Source organism: Somniosus microcephalus, chromosome 13, assembly GCF_052327205.1.
Source record: "Somniosus microcephalus isolate GS21.2 chromosome 13, FLI_Smic_1.0, whole genome shotgun sequence".
Taxonomy (NCBI): Eukaryota; Metazoa; Chordata; class Chondrichthyes; order Squaliformes; family Somniosidae; genus Somniosus; species Somniosus microcephalus.
The window spans coordinates 138,531,556-138,551,489 of record NC_140999.1 but is presented as its reverse complement, the minus strand read 5'-3'; the positions used below and the strand labels follow the sequence as shown (position 1 = coordinate 138,551,489).

Here is a 19,934-nt window from a genome sequence, read left to right as displayed (position 1 = left end):
CACAGTGTACTGTCACTCCTTACTGCACAGTGTACTGTCACTCCTTACTGCACAGTGTACTGTCACTCCTTACTGCACAGTGTACTGTCACTCCTTACTGCACAGTGCACTGTCACTCCTTACTGCACAGTGTACTGTCACTCCTTACTGCACAGTGTACCGTCACTCCTTACTGCACAGTGTACGGTCACTCCTTACTGCACAGTGTACCGTCACTCCTTACTGCACAGTGTACCGTCACTCCTTACTGCACAGTGTACCGTCACTCCTTACTGCACAGTGTACCGTCACTCCTTACTGCACAGTGTACCGTCACTCCTTACTGCACAGTGTACCGTCACTCCTTACTGCACAGTGCACCGTCACTCCTTACTGCACAGTGCACCGTCACTCCTTACTGCACAGTGTACCGTCACTCCTTACTGCACAGTGTACGGTCACTCCTTACTGCACAGTGCACTGTCACTCCTTACTGCACAGTGTACCGTCACTCCTTACTGCACCGTGTACGGTCACTTCTTACTGCAAAGTGTACGGTCACTCCTTACTGCACAGTGCACCGTCACTCCTTACTGCACAGTGTACTGTCACTCCTTACTGCACAGTGTACTGTCACTCCTTACTGCACAGTGTACTGTCACTCCTTACTGCACAGTGCACCGTCACTCCTTACTGCACAGTGTACTGTCACTCCTTACTGCACAGTGTACCGTCACTCCTTACTGCACAGTGCACCGTCACTCCTTACTGCACAGTGCACCGTCACTCCTTACTGCACAGTGCACCGTCACTCCTTACTGCACAGTGCACCGTCACTCCTTACTGCACAGTGCACCGTCACTCCTTACTGCACAGTGTACTGTCACTCCTTACTGCACAGTGTACCGTCACTCCTTACTGCACAGTGTACCGTCACTCCTTACTGCACAGTGTACCGTCACTCCTTACTGCACAGTGCACCGTCACTCCTTACTGCACAGTGTACTGTCACTCCTTACTGCGCAGTGTACTGTCACTCCTTACTGCACAGTGTACCGTCACTCCTTACTGCACAGTGTCCCGTCACTCCTTACTGCACAGTGTACTGTCACTCCTTACTGCACAGTGTACCGTCACTCCTTACTGCACAGTGCACCGTCACTCCTTACTGCACAGTGTACCGTCACTCCTTACTGCACAGTGTACTGTCACTCCTTACTGCACAGTGTACTGTCACTCCTTACTGCACAGTGTACTGTCACTCCTTACTGCACAGTGTACTGTGACTCCTTACTGCACAGTGTACTGTCACTCCTTACTGCACAGTGTACCGTCACTCCTTACTGCACAGTGTACCGTCACTCCTTACTGCACAGTGTACCGTCACTCCTTACTGCACAGTGTACCGTCACTCCTTACTGCACAGTGTACCGTCACTCCTTACTGCACAGTGTACCGTCACTCCTTACTGCACAGTGTACGGTCACTCCTTACCGGATGCTTCTCCTCAACTTTGTGCAGTCTAGGGCCAGGGATTCCCAGGTATCAGTGGCGATGTTGCACATTTTCTAGGAGACTTTGTCCTTTAAGTGTTTCCTCCGCCCACCTGGGGCTCTCCTGCTGTGCCGGAGCTCCGAGTAGAGCGCTTGTTTTGGGAGTCTCGTATCGGGCATGCGGATGATGTGACCCGTCCATCGGAGCTGATCGAGCGTGGTCAAAGCTTGGATGCTGGGGATGTTGGCCTGAGCGAGAACACTGATGTTGGTGCGCCTATCCTGCCAATGGATTTGCAGGATCTTGCGGAGGCAGCGTTGGTGGTACCTCTCCAGTGCTTTGAGGTGCCTGCTGTACATGGTCCATGTCTCTGAGGCATACAGTAGGGCGGGTATCACTGCTGCTCTGTAGACCATGAGCTTAGTGCTGGATTTGAGGTCCTGGTCTTCAAACACTCTCTTCCTCAGCCGACCGAAGGCTGCACTGGCACACTGAAGGTGGTGTTGGACTTCATCATCGACATCTGCCCTGTTGACAATAGGCTCCCGAGGTATGGAAAGTGGTTCACATTGTCCAAGGCCTTGTCGTAGATTTTGATAATCAGGGGGCAGTACTATGTGGCGGGGGCAGGTTGGTAGAGGATCTTTGTCTTGCAGATGTTTAGTGTAAGGCCCATACTCTCGTACGCTTCAGTGAAGGTGTTGACGATGGTTTGGAGTTCGACCTCCGAGTGAGCGCAGACGCAAGCTTCGTCTGCATACTGTAATTCGACGACAGAGGATGGGACGACCTTGGATCTGGACTGGAGGTGACAGAGGTTGAACAGTTTCCCGTTTGTTCTGTAAATTAGCTCCACTCCAGCGGGGAGCTTACTGAGGGTGAGATGGAGCATTGCCGCAAGGAAGATCGCGAAGAGCATTGGTGCGCTGACACAGCCTTGCTTGACCCCGGTCCGTACATGAATTGGGTCTGTGGTGGAACTGTTGGTCAGGATCACGGCTTGCATGTCGTCGTGAAGCAGGCGGAGGATGGTGACAAACTTATGAGGGCAGCTGAATTTGAGGAGGACACTCCATAATCCCTCACGGTTGACCGTGACGAAGGCCTTTGTGAGATCAAAGAAGGCCATGTACAGCAGTTGGTGCTGTTCCCTGCATTTCTCTTGTAATTGATGTGCGGTTAAGATCATGTCCATTGTGCCCCTTAGTGAGCACTGTCACTCCTTACTGCACAGTGTACTGTCACTCCTTACTGCACAGTGTACTGTCACTCCTTACTGCACAGTGTACCGTCACTCCTTACTGCAAAGTGTACGGTCACTCCTTACTGCACAGTGTACTGTCACTCCTTACTGCACAGTGTACTGTCACTCCTTACTGCACAGTGCACCGTCACTCCTTACTGCACAGTGTACGGTCACTCCTTACTGCACAGTGTACTGTCACTCCTTACTGCACAGTGTACTGTCACTCCTTACTGCACAGTGTACCGTCACTCCTTACTGCACAGTGTACTGTCACTCCTTACTGCACAGTGCACCATCACTCCTTACTGCACAGTGCACCATCACTCCTTACTGCACAGTGTACTGTCACTCCTTACTGCACAGTGTACGGTCACTCCTTACTGCACAGTGTACTGTCACTTCCTACTGCACAGTGTACTGTCACTCCTTACTGCACAGTGCACCGTCACTCCTTACTGCACAGTGTACTGTCACTCCTTACTGCACAGTGCACTGTCACTCCTTACTGCACAGTGTACTGTCACTCCTTACTGCACAGTGTACTGTCACTCCTTACTGCACAGTGTACCGTCACTCCTTACTGCACAGTGTACTGTCACTCCTTACTGCACAGTGCACCGTCACTCCTTACTGCACAGTGCACCGTCACTCCTTACTGCACAGTGTACCGTCACTCCTTACTGCACAGTGTACCGTCACTCCTTACTGCACAGTGTACTGTCACTCCTTACTGCACAGTGTACCGTCACTCCTTACTGCACAGTGTACCGTCACTCCTTTCTGCACAGTGTACTGTCACTCCTTACTGCACAGTGTACAGTCACTCCTTACTGCACAGTGCACCGTCACTCCTTACTGCACAGTGTACTGTCACTCCTTACTGCACAGTGTACCATCACTCCTTACTGCACAGTGTACGGTCACTCCTTACTGCACAGTGTACTGTCACTCCTTACTGCACAGTGTACGGTCACTCCTTACTGCACAGTGTACTGTCACTCCTTACTGCACAGTGCACTGTCACTCCTTACTGCACAGTGTACTGTCACTCCTTACTGCACAGTGCACCGTCACTCCTTACTGCACAGTGTACCGTCACTCCTTACTGCACAGTGTACCGTCACTCCTTACTGCACAGTGTACCGTCACTCCTTACTGCACAGTGCACCGTCACTCCTTACTGCACAGTGCACCGTCACTCCTTACTGCACAGTGTACCGTCACTCCTTACTGCACAGTGTACTGTCACTCCTTACTGCACAGTGCACCGTCACTCCTTACTGCACAGTGTACTGTCGCTCCTTACTGCACAGTGTACCGTCACTCCTTACTGCACAGTGCACCGTCACTCCTTACTGCACAGTGTACCGTCACTCCTTACTGCACAGTGTACCGTCACTCCTTACTGCACAGTGTACTGTCACTCCTTACTGCACAGTGTACCGTCACTCCTTACTGCACAGAGTACCATCACTCCTTACTGCACAGTGTACTGTCACTCCTTACTGCACAGTGTACAGTCACTCCTTACTGCACAGTGTACCGTCACTCCTTACTGCACAGTGTACCGTCACTCCTTACTGCACAGTGCACCGTCACTACTTACTGCACAGTGTACTGTCACTCCTTACTGCACAGTGTACCGTCACTCCTTACTGCACAGTGTACTGTCACTCCTTACTGCACAGTGTACCGTCACTCCTTACTGCACAGTGTACTGTCACTCCTTACTGCACAGTGCACCGTCACTCCTTACTGCACAGTGTACTGTCACTCCTTACTGCACAGTGTACAGTCACTCCTTACTGCACAGTGCATCGTCACTCCCTACTGCACAGCGTACTGTCACTCCTTACTGCACAGCGTACTGTCACTCCTTACTGCACAGCGTACTGTCACTCCTTACTGCACAGTGTACCGTCACTCCTTACTCCACAGTGTACCATCACTCCTTACTGCACAGTGTACCGTCACTCCTTACTGCACAGTGCACCGTCACTCCTTACTGCACAGTGTACTGTCACTCCTTACTGCACAGTGTACCGTCACTCCTTACTGCACAGTGTACCGTCACTCCTTATGCACAGTGTACGGTCACTCCTTACTGCACAGTGTACCGTCACTCCATACTGCACAGTGTACCGTCACTCCTTACTGCACAGTGTACTGTCACTCCTTACTGCACAGTGCACCGTCACTCCTTACTGCACAGTGTACCGTCACTCCTTACTGCACAGTGTACCGTCACTCCTTACTGCACAGTGTACCGTCACTCCTTACTGCACAGTGTACTGTCACTCCTTACTGCACAGTGTACTGTCACTCCTTACTGCACAGTGTACTGTCACTCCTTACTGCACAGTGTACTGTCACTCCTTACTGCACAGTGCACTGTCACTCCTTACTGCACAGTGTACTGTCACTCCTTACTGCACAGTGTACCGTCACTCCTTACTGCACAGTGTACGGTCACTCCTTACTGCACAGTGTACCGTCACTCCTTACTGCACAGTGTACCGTCACTCCTTACTGCACAGTGTACCGTCACTCCTTACTGCACAGTGTACCGTCACTCCTTACTGCACAGTGCACCGTCACTCCTTACTGCACAGTGCACCGTCACTCCTTACTGCACAGTGTACCGTCACTCCTTACTGCACAGTGTACGGTCACTCCTTACTGCACAGTGCACTGTCACTCCTTACTGCACAGTGTACCGTCACTCCTTACTGCACCGTGTACGGTCACTTCTTACTGCAAAGTGTACCGTCACTCCTTACTGCACAGTGCACCGTCACTCCTTACTGCACAGTGTACTGTCACTCCTTACTGCACAGTGTACTGTCACTCCTTACTGCACAGTGTACTGTCACTCCTTACTGCACAGTGCACCGTCACTCCTTACTGCACAGTGTACTGTCACTCCTTACTGCACAGTGTACTGTCACTCCTTACTGCAGTGTACTGTCACTCCTTACTGCACAGTGTACTGTCACTCCTTACTGCAGTGTAGTGTCACTCCTTACTGCACAGTAAACCATCACTCCTTACTGCACAGTGTACCGTCACTCCTTACTGCACAGTGTACTGTCACTCCTTACTGCACAGTGTACTGTCACTCCTTACTGCACAGTGTACCACCTCTACAACATGCATAGTTTGCTCCCACTACAATTTAACATGTGCAGAAATATTGGCTACGATATAAACCCGCCCCCTGCCCCACAGCAGACAGGAGAGGATTGTGGGGGTTGCGTTAAATAGTTGAATGCATGAATGCATGACACACAACCCTTACCTGCAGCACAAACGCCTGTTGCTGCTTTAACAGCAGCGGAAATAGAGGCATCAAAGTATCCTGCCATGGAGAGGGGTGTCTGTATTTACATATCTAAATCGGGTTCCGGAGTGCATTCGGGAGCCCGAATTAAAATTCACCGCTGCTGTGCGTGTTTCCCAGGGGTCGGGAAACCCAGCAGTGATAGGGATGTGAGAGCTGCCGGCTCCACACGGTAAGTGCCTTTTCCAGCACTCCTTGAGGAGCAGAAATCCTCCCAGCAACCACTTAAGGAAGCCTTCGGCCTCCCCCAGCCTCTGTCTCCCCCTCCTGATCGCTGACCCCTCCCTCCTTCCAGACCCGATGTTCACACTCTTCCCCCCACCGCAATAGCCAACCCCCCCACCACGATGGCCAACCCCCCCACCGCGATGGCCAACCCCCCCCACCACAATAGCCAACGCCCCCCCCCACCGCAATAGCCAACGCCCCCCCCCACCGCAATAGCCAACCCCCCCCACCACGATGGCCAACCCCCCCACCGCGATGGCCAACCCCCCCACCACAATAGCCAACGCCCCCCCCACCACAATAGCCAACGCCCCCCCCACCGCAATAGCCAACCCCCCCCACCACGATGGCCAACCCCCCCACCGCGATGGCCAACCCCCCCCACCACAATAGCCAACCGCCCCCCACCGCAACAGCCAACCCCCCCCCCCAACCGCCATGGCCAACCCCCCCCCCCCCAACCGCCATGGCCAACCCCCAACCGCCATGGCCAACCCCTCCCCCCAACCGCCATGGCCAACCCCCCCCCACCCCCACCGTGATGGCCAATCCCCCCACCCCCACCGTGATGGCCAACCCCCACCGTGATGGCCAAGCCCCCCACCCCCACCGTGATGGCCAACCCCCCCACCCCCACCACGATGGCCAGCCCCCACCCCACCACGATGGCCAACCCCCCCCCCACCACGATGGCCAACCCCCCCCCCACCACGATGGCCAACCCCCCCCACCCCCACCGCCAACCCCCCCCACCCCCACCGTGATGGCCAAGCCCCCCCCACCCCCACCACGATGGCCAACCCCCCCACCCCCACCACGATGGCCAGCCCCCACCCCACCACGATGGCCAACCCCCCCCCCCACCACGATGGCCAACCCCCCCCCCACCCCCACCGCCAACCCCCCCCACCCCCACCACGATGGCCAACCCCCACCGTGATGGCCAACTCCCCCCCCAATTGCCAGGGACTGTCCCTAAGGGTCCCCAGCTGCAGCCTCCTGCCAGCAGTTTTTCCTCCCGGCCGTCAGCCAGGCTGTCCATTTGGCCAGCTGCCAGGTGAGAAACGGATTTTTTAAATGATAAATAGGTCCTATCATTAAGTTTGGCAGGACCTCCACGTCCCCGCTTTGTCGGGTTCTTCAGCCGTTTTCCACTTTCCCTGCACCCTCCCCGCCTCCCTATAAATACCGGGGCCATTGTGTTTGTAGATCCATATGTGTTGCGGTGTAGGAAAAACAAACAAAAAACAGCTCTGCTGCAAGCGCGTGGTAAACCACTGGAACTGCTCTATTAACCTACCTCAATATATTTACATATATTTGCAGTACTACAGGTGAGAGCTATCTACAATGTGTTGTGGATTTGTTTTTTTTTATCTTTCCAGAATGTGTTCCTAGAGGTGCTCTGGCTATGGAGAGTTGTCATCAAGCTAGTTTCAAGACGTGGCTTGATGTCATTTGTAAAACACTCATCTATTTGAAAAGTTAATGTTCCAGATTATCCACCTCATTCTCATCTGTCCATTTTTTTTCAAAATATTTGTGAAATGTTGATTTGTTTTTTCACCTTCTCTTCAAATTGCCAGACTAGTATTCATTGAATTAATAATAGCTTCTTCTGGATAATTTGTCCATTTTAACGATAATGTAGAAAATGGCTCCTTGCTGGTCAGTAAAGCCAGTGTGTAATTGAACCATACAGACAGGAAGGTCTCGGATTCGATTCCTTGTCTGTGCAGAGTTAGCTGACATCAGCCGGGCAGCTGTAGAGCCTCAATTGTCCTCAGTAGGCGTGGATTAGGGAGGAGAAAGTTGATCAGGGTTCGTGCTCCTGATTGCTATTGTAACAACATCCACTGGAAAGATGTACGTGTGTGTAGGTATGCTTGTGTGTGTGTGGGCTTCAGCTGGACAGGATCAGGCTCAACTTTGATGGTGGTCAAACAGTCTATTAAGGCTCACATATGAAAACTGGCCATTTAGACAAGTACTGGAGGGCCACAACTACCAAAGGAGCCAAACCCCAGCAAGGAGTCAACACCTTCAGGAAAGAAAGGAAGGGGGGCATCTCTTCTGTAAATTGTCAATATCAAACTTTATAAAATAGAATTACAGAAAGATCATTTAAAATACCAAAGAACATTTCTAAACTCAGATTCTTTGTATAAACTATAAAGTTGTAAGCTGATACTTTTTCCAATTGCTGCTGTGGTTAGCATTTTAAAAAAGTTGTATTAAGGAATGATCCAGGATAAGGTTCTACCACGGCCTTTCCCTCAAGTGCTGATAACAAAAAATTAGCCATGGGTGTAATTTTCTAAGTATTTCTGAGTGCGTTTGCTTCCCAAAAGAGAAGGCACCATATGCAGTGCCTGGCTTCCAGTCAGGGCCGACACCTGTTATTTTTTCACTTACACTTGGCTCTGGGCCCCCCTCTTACTCATTGCTTTCGGTGGAGAAATCAGAGCTACTGAGAAGCATAGCTAAACAAAGATGTGGAATAGTAACAAAAGTGGCAGTCCAATTGAGAGGGCACCTACTGCTTGATCAGCTTTTTATTTGATAATTTTATTTATATCATGTAATGTAAATTTATGGGTATATTTTGCCCATAAATACATGAGAAGGCCATTTACCTAGAGTATTCCTTAATGTCTACTTATAAAACTTTTTTTTTTGTGCCTTTTCAGTAAACACAAGAAATATCTTGCATGACAACTATTGTATTATTCGTATCTAACAATTGTGGCTTTGTTTTGTGCAGTGAGGCCATTCTTCAACCACTGATTTTACAGGCAAAAGATGGCAGCACTTTACCCTCAGTGCCTGACATCATCAATATTAATATAAAGAACCTTTGTAGCTAATTCTGTGGCTGAAGAAGCAACAGAGGGATGTGATGTCACTCCTTACCTGTAGACATGTCAGCTCCAGACTATGCTAGCATTTTATTTAGATTAAACAAACAAGAGGCTTTGGATTGTCTTGGGTAGGGGAAAGATAGCAAAGATAGTAAGATTAATAAGGCCATAAAAGAGCAAACCAAGCTTATTTTATTTCTGGAGGGATAGAATTAAAAAGTAGAGAAGTTATGTTAAACTTATATCAAACCTTGGTTAGACCACACTTGGAGTACTGCGTACAATTCTGGTCGCCATATTATAAAAAGGATACAGAGACACTGGCGAGGGTGCAGAGAAGATTTACAAGGATGATGCTAGAAATGCGAGGGTATACCTTTCAGGAAAGGATGAACAGGCTGGGTCTCTTTTCTCTAGAGTTAGATGAGGAAGGATGGGAGGAGGTTCAAGTGGAGCACTCACGCTGGCATGGACTGGTTGGGCCGAAGGACCTGTCTCTGCTGTATATTCTATGTAATTCTATGTGATTAACTGGACTGTTAAAGATTGGGGAGACTGTCAGATACCCTTATAAAAAAGGGGTTTGGAGCCAGAGCATTATAATAGGCTCCAGGAGGCGTCTCCATACCATCAAATGTAACTAAATGGACTACCGGAAGAAAAAATGAAATACGGGTTATGTTTTCTACAATGTACTTAAAAGACCATTGCAGGGCATTATCCTCGAGTATTCCTTAAAGTCTAGCCAACAGACTCAATGGGCTCGAATTTCCAAGCCCCGTGGAGGCAGGTTTGGAGGCCGCAGTGGTGGGAAAATTGCAGAATCGGGGGGCACGAACCCATCTCGCCCCCAACCCGCTTCCATGCCAATGTCCCAGGAGGCGGGGACCCGACCTGTGCTGGGAGCCGCCTCCCCGAGGCGGGAAGGGGACTAGTGCCAATTAACTGCCTGTTAACAGGTAGTTAACAGGCAGTTTTTTGCCTAATCCCTATATTTAGCCCTGAAGTGTGGGCTTCCCAACAGCTCCGAACCACGCCAAGATAGCAAGGCGGACCGTCGGTCTGAAGGGGTTGGAGGGGTCGAGATGTCCGTTGTGCAGGTGAGTGATGGGTGCATGTGTGCAGAGGTAAGTGTGTGAGGTAAGTGTAAAGTGTTTTAATAAGTTTTACTTACCTTTACTTTCTCCTGCAGGCTTCCTTCCTTCAGTTCTCAAGGAGTCCCTCAGTTCACCGGCACAGAAAGCAGAATGGCTGCTGAAATGTCAAAATCTGCAGCATTCTGCTTTCTGGTCTGGAGAGATCCCTAACTGAGTCTGAGTAGAAGGACTCAAGTTAGAAGACAGATTGTCACTGTTTGACAGCTTCACAGAGCTGTCAAACGCTGATTTTTCATCTGTCAAAAGCTCTTGACAGATGAAATGTCAATCACTGACGTCACCAATAACCAGGTGTCCCTTAATTCGCCTGCTGAGCCCGCTGGGCGGGCCTAACAAGGTCAATCAAGGGAAAATAGCGTGGGTTGACCACAAGTCGATGGAGGTGGGACTACAACCCAAAAAGTGGGAGTCCCACCTCCATCACGTCCCCATTGACAAAATCCAGCCCAATGCCTTTTCATGCTTGGTACCTAAATCATTTAATCCTGTGATGCAATGCCATGAACAGAATTGTGCCACCAGATAATGGTTTTTGAAGTAGAGGTGACTCTCTGTAAAAACTAGCTTCTAAACTAGGCAGCTTCAGTTGCCAGCAAATAAATGTTTCTGTATGCAAGAAGTTACCTAAATAGAGATACGTAGTGAGAATCAGCCATGTACTTGAGTTCAGATAATGGGACACTTTTGTGTTCTTTGAAATTGTTCATGACTTGCTGTTGAATTGTATATTAAACAGAGATCTGCGGAGGAGGCGTATGTAAAGTTTCAGTCGACAGTAAATCATTTTGTAATTTCATACGTGGCCTCAAGGATCAAATGTGTAATTGCATCTAATTTGGGACTGAACTGGGCATTTGGAGGCTCTCTGCTGTATATTGTAGAGGTTCTGTTATTCTGGAATTTGCTGAAATTCTATGATTACCAGAGCCATGGGAAAATTCCATAAGATAGTGGCAGGGATTTCTCCCCATTTCTTATGGAGAAATTGTTGGCTATTGCGAACATGTATTGTTACTGTCTGTTGCTAAATTGTTGAATTATTTTATTGAACATTAATTTGTTTACTAATCCCCGTCCCTTCCTAGTTCCTGAGGCCATTCTTCTTCAACCCCTATTCCCAATGTGTGAAAAGAAATATGTAGGCCCAGAAATTCAGGTCGGAGGCTTCCCGCGGGTGCAAGCCTCCGACCTGCACTTACCTTGCGCGCCGGCCGTTGTGCTGTGGGCCCGCGTTGGATTCCGATCCCGGGCCTCCTCCAACTGCCGGCGCGCAGTGCTTGCGTATCCCAGGGGCGCAGTTAGTTCGAAGCATCCCCTGGGATCACATGGGCCATGGAGAGCCAATGGTAGAAGGGACTGCTTCATTCATAAATTTGACAGGAAGAGCTGTCAAACCTATAAATACTATAAGCCCCAAAACATCACTAAAACTTCAAATACATTTTTTTTAATCACATTTTTAAAATAACTATAAATTACATGAAATAACTATTTTAAACAATAATTTAAATTTTTGAAAAAATTAATTACATTTTCTAACAGGGCTAAAAATAAACTTACCTTTCTTTAAAGTATTTAAAAATAATAAACCTGTGGAAAAAATGTTTTAATTTTAATTAATTCACCACTTACCTTGTTAAAATCAAGCCTTGCGCCTGCTTTTTAAAAGTGTAACTGCTGGAGACTTACCCTCCTGGAGAAACCTGCAAAAAAAACATAAGTTCGATGCGTACGTGCGGCCTCTCCGGCGCACGCGTTCCACCTCTTAACCCCTTCTTTCAAGGGAACGGAAGTTCCAGTTTCCCGCACCGTTTCATTCGTTGGGCCTACGCATGAGTACCCAGTGCGTACTCATGCGTGGGGACCTGAATTTCTGGGCCATAATTTTTTTTAATGTGGTAAAATATGGATGCTTCTTCCATTTTAAAATTATGGATCCTGCTTCCATGTACTGTTCAGCAATTTCTAATAAACTCCCCATAAAGTAACTCTTCCTTCCTTATTCCTAAGTTCTAGCCAAGTAAATTCAGTTTTTGCATTATATTAATTCTGCCAGCCTCCTCCTTTTTATTCTACTCTAACCCTCCTGAATATTTTGTAACTAGCAGTGTTTAGCTCCCACATATGCCCTTGCCTAAGCCACTGTTAAGTCTCTGTTAATGTCATTACATCATACCCCAATCACACATTGTGTCCCTAGTTCACCAATTTTATTCAGATTACTTTATGCATTTATATGCACATAAAACTCCAACCTGCCCTGTCTGTTTAGCAATCTTACTCTTTTTAATCCCTCCTTTTTCTGACCTGTTTTTTATTACTTTACTGTTTCTCTCTCTCATCTTTCCAACACCCTAATCCATTTTCATTTCCTTTTTGCTTCGTTGTCTTGTTTTTCCCTCCAGCCTGCTATATTAGGTTAAAATCCAAGTTACTTGTTACTCTCCCAGCAAGGACATTGGTCCCAACGCTATTCAGGTGAAGCCCATCTATGCTGTACAAGCTGCTCCTGTGTCAGAATTGCTCCCAGTGTTCCAGAAATCTGAACCCTTTCTTTCTACACCAACTCTCCAGCCACATATTTACTGACGTAAGAAAACTACTAGGCACTTGGTCTAAGCATCAAACAAAGCTTTAATCAACTGTTTTACAACATGGAGGTCTAGTTGTGTCCTTCACTAGTTCCTGTTAAGAATGTCCTTCGCAAGCTGGGCCCGTGCCCGAGTATTTATACTCTCCCTGGACAGCACCACCCACAGGCCGCTCAGTATTATTTCATAAGTCTTTCTTTCATGAATGACTGACTGATTCATGTCATTTACCTCTTTACTATTACTGATATTACATCAGCAACGTACAACATGTGTTATGTTTCAGTTTACAGAAACTGAAAAAAACTAATGCAAATCAGTTCATAACAAGACATTTTCATGTCACTACTTTAGGTTCTGACTACATTACTTTATCTTTTTCAGGAATCAGGCTTGACAGATGACCCTGCGAAGAAAGGACCCGAAACTAGAGAAAATTCAGTGCAACCGGCAAAGAAAGGCAAAGACGATTCGAAACAGAAAAAGTCAGCACCAGAGGGCAATCAAGAAGAACCTCAGAGAACAAAATCTCTGGAAGCCCTTCCTCTCACTCAGCAACCAAACACCACTTCAGTGCCAATATCGAATGGCAATAATATCAAAACCAAAGAAACTCCTGAGAAGAGACTTGAAAAGAAGCAATCATTTGGAGGGTTCCTAAAACAATTGGTATGTTAAAAGAAGCTCAGATCAAAGACGTTTCTGAAATCTTTCCAACTTGAGCATTTAGAAACCAAATTAAATATAAATTTCTATCATTTGATATTTTTTATGGCATTTGAGGGTTTTGTTAAACCATAATGACAGGTTTGCTCCCTATCCTTTGCAGCTTTATCCTTCCGATCTTGCAACTTTTGCCTTTGTATAGTTTATCCAGCTGAAGGAATTGTAGGGCCTGCAAATTTTCACGAGAATTGTAACCTCCTGCATGAAGGAATAAATAGAAGTAAAAACTCATGAGTATATAATTGGTAAATTCAACTAGCAATTACTAGTAAAGACTCAGACTTACAAAAAACACCATTTATTTGCTGCTGTGATTGGAAAAAGAGGCATGTTTTCTCTTTGACTCATGCTTTTAGTTACTTTTCTTATGCTGGTCTTAGTTCCTCCACTGTAGGTACTTGTCTGTAGACTGGGAAATTAGGAACATAGGAGTAGGCCATTAAGCCCCTCGAGCCTGTTCCACCCGCCATTCAATGAGATCATGGCTGATCTGCGAACTAACTCCATATAGCCGCCCCTGGCCCATATCCTTCAATACTTTTGGTTAACAAAAATCTATCAATCTCCAATTTAAAACCAACAATTGATCTAGCATCAATTGCTGTTTGCGGAAGAGAGTTCCAAACTTCTACCACCCTTTGTGTGTACACGACATGTTTCCAACCCTGTGCCATTTCCACTGCAAGTCAGCACAGAGGAGTGCTATGGATTAACTCACTCTTCAGTTTTCTTTTTAAATATATCTGTCAACCCCCCCTCCCCCACCCAGACACCCCCCCATAAACCCACCCCCAGACCCCCCAACACCCATGCTTTCTAGATAGTTCCGGCTGCAACTAGGAACTTAACATGTGCAAAGTTGCGTTGGAGATTAAATGGAATGTATACATTGACTCTACTGCCGTGTCGTGTGACTATCAGTGAACTGTCACACTAGTGTGACCACCAGGGATACACTGACTGTCTTTCAGAGCAGACCACTTCATCTAAGTGGTTTACATTATTTGATTAATAACCAGATTATAACTGAGTTTATAGCTGCTGCCAAACGTGTCACTGTTGTGCATTGTATCTATATATAGCCAATAGTGAATAGGTGCGTAATTCACAGATCACTAGTTAGATAGAAATAATACTGTAGAATTATTATCTTTTATCATAGTGCCACAATACTCAGCATTTAGATAAATCTACCTCAACACGGACGCTGATTAACCCTCGGCTTGGATCAGTGAGCACAGCTGCTCGTGCGTTTAGATTTTCCTTCTGCTTTATGTAGTAATCCCCAGTGGCTATGCATCTAAAGTCTGGAAAAATACACCGGCTATAACAGAAGGTGGGGGCTTAATGAGAGGAGAACTGAAATATCATCTCGTGAAGGAGAGGATCTTCTTCAGGGATTACATTTAGGATCAGCCTTCACTGTCAAGAAGGAGGTTCTTATGAGTGGTTTACATTATTTGATTAATAATCAGAAAAACTGAAGTTAATGGGCAGTTTTATCTTATAAAACAGAGTTTATGGTTAAGACTTACTTGTTTTGAAAGTACATTTTTAATTTTAAAAAGTAGATATGTAAGTGCAATAAGAATACGTACTTGCAACTAACATCACTTGTTTACTCTTCATGCAAGTTAACTGTAATTATGATGCTTAAAATAAAGCAGTAATATAACCTTGAAAGACATCATAGTCACTTTTCATTACCCACCCTGAGGTACTCATTTGCAAAATCTGGTAATGAGAACATCAAGGGAAGTAATGATCATGATGTCTGAACAGAATTATTGGATCTTATCACTATTATTATCATCAATCCACATAGTCTTGTTCTGGTTTCTTTGTTACATATTTTTAGTGTTCTGTTATGAAGTTTCTTTTTGTACTTCACCAGCACTATTTTGAAGGTTTAATTCCCAGACTTGTTAATCTCAGCAGGGGTAGCACTAGGAGTGTTACAATTGGTCTCAGTACCCTGGGTTAGGGAGGGGAATATCAGACAGGATTTTTGTTGCTGATTGCTATTTCACAGCCACCTGCTTAAGAGCCCATGTGCAGATGTCAGGATGGCAGGACTGTAATGACCTTCACAGTTGAATGGTCTGCTATGACTCATTGTAATGGCTCACATTAAAAATAATGTCCACTTGTGTGACATAAAACGGTCATTGTTAATTTGGCAGACATCTAAAAATATTCATCATAAATTTTCTCCTGGAACAATATTGTTTTTCTTTGAAAAGAACTAACTGTTCTACATTTTTCCACAGTCCACTAACCTTGGTTGAATGCTGTGGGTAGTTTCTTTTTAATCTGTGGTTTTATTCAATCAAATATATCACTGTTATTGCTACAACAGAGAGAGGAAAATAAATTCAAAGGAAGTCTGTGCTGAGTTAGCTGATCTTAAATAGGGCAGTGGTAGAGACGCTACAATTGATTACAACATTCTTGGGTTAGGGCAGGAATAAACAACCAAGGTCCCCATCTGCAATTGCTAAACAGAGCCCAGTATTGGAAGCGTGCATGTGTGAATGGTGTGGGAGGACAGGATTAACCTCAGCTGTGATGTACTCCACAGTTAAACAGCCAACCAGCCTATACAGTCAAAGCGTACACATGAATAATGCTCACCTGGTCAATGTAATGGACAGTGACCTATATTTTCGGAACTGTACCCCAGTAAAGGAGCCTTCTTTCAGTAAGGAGGCGAGAAAATTAAAAGAAAGGAAATGTAAAATACAGAGTCCTTGACATACCAAGCTCACCAATGTAAAATCATAAATAACAACAGAAACGCTAGAAAAACTCAGCAGGCCAGGCAGCATCGGTGGAGAAACAAATGGCCCAGAAATTTGGGTCAGGGGCTGCACTTACCTTGCGCACCGGCTGTTGAGCTGTGGGCCCCCATGGAATTCCGATCCGGGGCCTGGTCCAGCAGCCGGCGCGCAGTGCTTGCGTATCCCAGGGGCGCAGTTAGTTCGATGCGTCCCCTGGGATCACGTGGGCCATGGGGAGCCAATCGGAGCAGGGAATGCTCCATTCATAAGTTTGACAGGAAGAGCTGTCAAAACTTAGAAATGCTACGGGCCCCAAAACATCACTAAATCTTCAAATAAATTTTTTTTTAAATCACATTTTTAAAAGAAACTATAAATTACATGAAATAACTATTTTAAACAATAATTTAAATTTTTGAAAAAAATAATTTTATTTTCTAACAGGCCTAAAAATAAACTTGCTTTAAAGTATTTAAAAATAATAAACCTGTGGAAAAAATGTTTTAATTTTAATTAATTCACCACTTACCTTGTAAAAAGCAGGCCTTACGACTGCTTTTTAAATGTGTAACATCTGCAGACTTACCCTCCCGGGAAAACCTTCAAAAAAAACGTAAGTTTGATGCGCACGCACAACCTCTACTGTGCACGCGTTCGACCTCTTAACCCCTGCTTTCAGGGGAACGGAAGTGCCGGTTTCCCGCGCATGCGCAGTGCATGCAGGAAACCGGCACTACCATTGGGCTTACGGGTGAGTACCCCGTGCGTACTCACCCGTGGAGACCCGAATTTCTGGGCCAATGTTTCAGGTCGATGACCTTTCGTCAGAACTGGAAAAAAGCAGGAAATGGAAAGCAAGTTTGGGGGCTGGGAAAAGGGGGAGGGGATGAAAGAACAAAAGGGAAGGTCAGTGATAGGCTAGAAAGCAGGAGAGATTAAGAGACATTGAGAGACATTAAGAGATATTCAAGGCAAGGGGAGGTGGTAACGGGACAGGTTAAGGAACAAAGGATGGCTCTAGATGAGGTGTGAATTGCGCTGGCAGAATGAAGGACAGCTGAAGGGAGGGGGAAAAAAAGGGGGACCCAAACAAAATCATAAGTAGATTGGAGAAACTGCTGCTGTAATTGTCTCCATCTTTCTCCTTCTGCTTTACAGGGAGGAAAAAAGACAGCAGATGCTGCCGTGCAAACAGATCCCGTTGTTATCGCTCCTGCAGGGAAGGCAAAGTGATACCAGTCCATTCCCCCTCTCATTCTAGGAAGCTGGCAACATACTTTACTACTTGGTGAAATCACATACTGTAGACAGCTCTGACTGTCTCTCTTGCATCTGTCAGCACTCAGGCCATGCCCAAGAATATAATTCTGATCATATTTCCAGTTAGTTGATTAGAGTACTTTCAGCAAATTTCAGAACTCTTTAAAGCTACATGTGATAGATTTAGGCTACATATCATTTTCTATGTATTAGATAAGTATTATTAGAAATGCATACATTCACTAAACATATTAGTAATTTCTTTTTAATTGTTTCTGTAATAACATCAGATGTTTAATACAGGATAGCACGCTGTCTCCAGTGTGTTTCAAGGCACTTAAGCTTCAAGGGGTTGAAATATCATCACAAATCAGAAGAATTAAGCTAAAGTAATACATCACATCACTGTTAACCTCAATGTTATTACCTTGGAACACACTCTGAAGTGTTTTGTTCTTTATAATGCAGTGAGATTTAAGGGGTTCTTACAGATTTTACATATTGTGTCAGCAGTGACCTAACGGTGGATGATAGAAAGATGTTGGGGCATATTATAATGTGTATATATTATATGGTAATGAATGCATTAGTCTGTATTAGTAATAAATAGCAGGTTTTGTGATTAGATTTAGGATTACATAGAGTCTAAACATTGTTATATTAAACCAAGTTAGAAATTTAATTGGAGTGGCTATCTTAAAAAAGACTTCATCATTACACCAGAATGACCCATGCAGAAGTAACATATTTTATGCTACATCTGTACACCAGGGGGCATCAAAACCTTAATTTAAGGGAAGGAAGAGACAGCTTTGGATTAGTTTTTCATACTTTTGTTTTTAATGCATTGTATTAACTTTTCAAATGATCTGATGAAACTGTTGAGTGTCAGCATAATTGATAGAATCTCTTAATTTGTTTCTAATATTTTAAGTTTCAAAAGTTGAAATCCTGCATGAATATTTTGCTAATATTTCAGTGCTCTGTACGTTTTGGAATTTAATTTATAATTTGATCAATTATGTTAGCTGATAGATTACAGTGAAAAACTTAGGATAATTGCAGTCTATTTAATTTAGTTTATATGCCTTAATTTCCTATATCCTATAATTATTCCATTATTATCCATAATTAATAAAACAATTTTTAAGTTAGATTCTGGCTACATGAGTTCTACAAAGCTGATGAAAATTAAAACTTCACCAAAAAATAACCTTTATTTCACCATAAAATAATTATGCTATAAAGCTTTCATCATGTGTTAATTATGCTATTAAAACACACAGAGAGTTCTCTGAATTGATGCCAACTCGTTCTGAACAGTTTCTCCTTTGGGCATTGCCTTTCAGGCTATGTGTGCATTCCTTCTGATTCATCTGTATACAGTTCATTACTATTTAGCGCAATTAAAATTATTTTCATTGTACAAACCCCTATTTGTGTTCCTGTATTTTAATAAAGCAAGCTTTTATCTGATTTATATTCCACCTTTGGCAGTTCTGTTTGACATCTGTAGAGTGATACCCTGCTTCATTCAGTTCTCTGTTGAGATCAAGCAGTTCTTGATTTATAGCCTCAGACATTTTGTGAAATACCTCCCCATTCCAAGCACAATGTTACTAACTGTACAGTAATTTAATATATATGTTGTATATTTAAGATTATGTTATTAATCCCTTTTACCCTCTTTTCCTGAAAGAACTGACTCTTGCTGGTGTATCATTCCACAGGAATCAACACTCCTCCAGTACGTTATCCACATTGCTATTCTTCATTTAAGAGCTTATACAGTGAGTGTTGGCAACCTATTTAAATATGGGATTCACAGCTAAGCACAAGCCTGTGCTCACTGATGCGCCTCAATAACTTCAAGGCTCAAAGTTAACTGGATAAAACAAGGCTTTTATTAGCAAAGAAAGATGCCTGTGTCTTCACCTAGCATTCTGCTGTTCTGCTGCAAGACAAGCCTGGGCTTGTCTTAAGTAGGGCCAGGTATGGGCGGAGCCGACACACCCAATGGGGAGAAAGGGGGCGGTGCACTATATACAATACAAGGTAAAAACACAGGAGCAGGCAATACAAACACAGGAGCAGGCAATACAATATATGTAGTTAAATACAGAGTCTGATGAATGACATATATTTCATCACATTCACCCCTTCTACAGATTTAGTCTGTCCGGGGGTGTGATAGTCCTCTGTGACCGACGTAACGGTTGCGGTGCCGCGGGTGCCGGCTGGGTGTCCCAGGTGACCTCCTGGGTCTCTGCCG

General features: G+C 45.4%; 1 protein-coding gene across 5 annotated transcripts in view; it reads left to right on the top strand.

Moving 5' to 3' along the window:
- Positions 1-19,138, top strand: part of bcas1 (brain enriched myelin associated protein 1) — a 250,541-nt gene extending 231,403 nt beyond the window's left edge. For all 5 annotated transcript variants that reach the window (XM_086005294.1, XM_086005297.1, XM_086005296.1 and 2 more), the window contains 2 exons: positions 13,281-13,565; positions 17,561-19,138. In XM_086005294.1, coding sequence (XP_085861420.1) covers positions 13,281-13,565; positions 17,561-17,635 — 360 coding nt within the window. In that variant the 3' untranslated portion in view covers positions 17,636-19,138. The remainder of the gene's footprint in view (positions 1-13,280; positions 13,566-17,560) is intronic.
- The last annotated feature ends 796 nt before the right edge of the window (positions 19,139-19,934 follow it).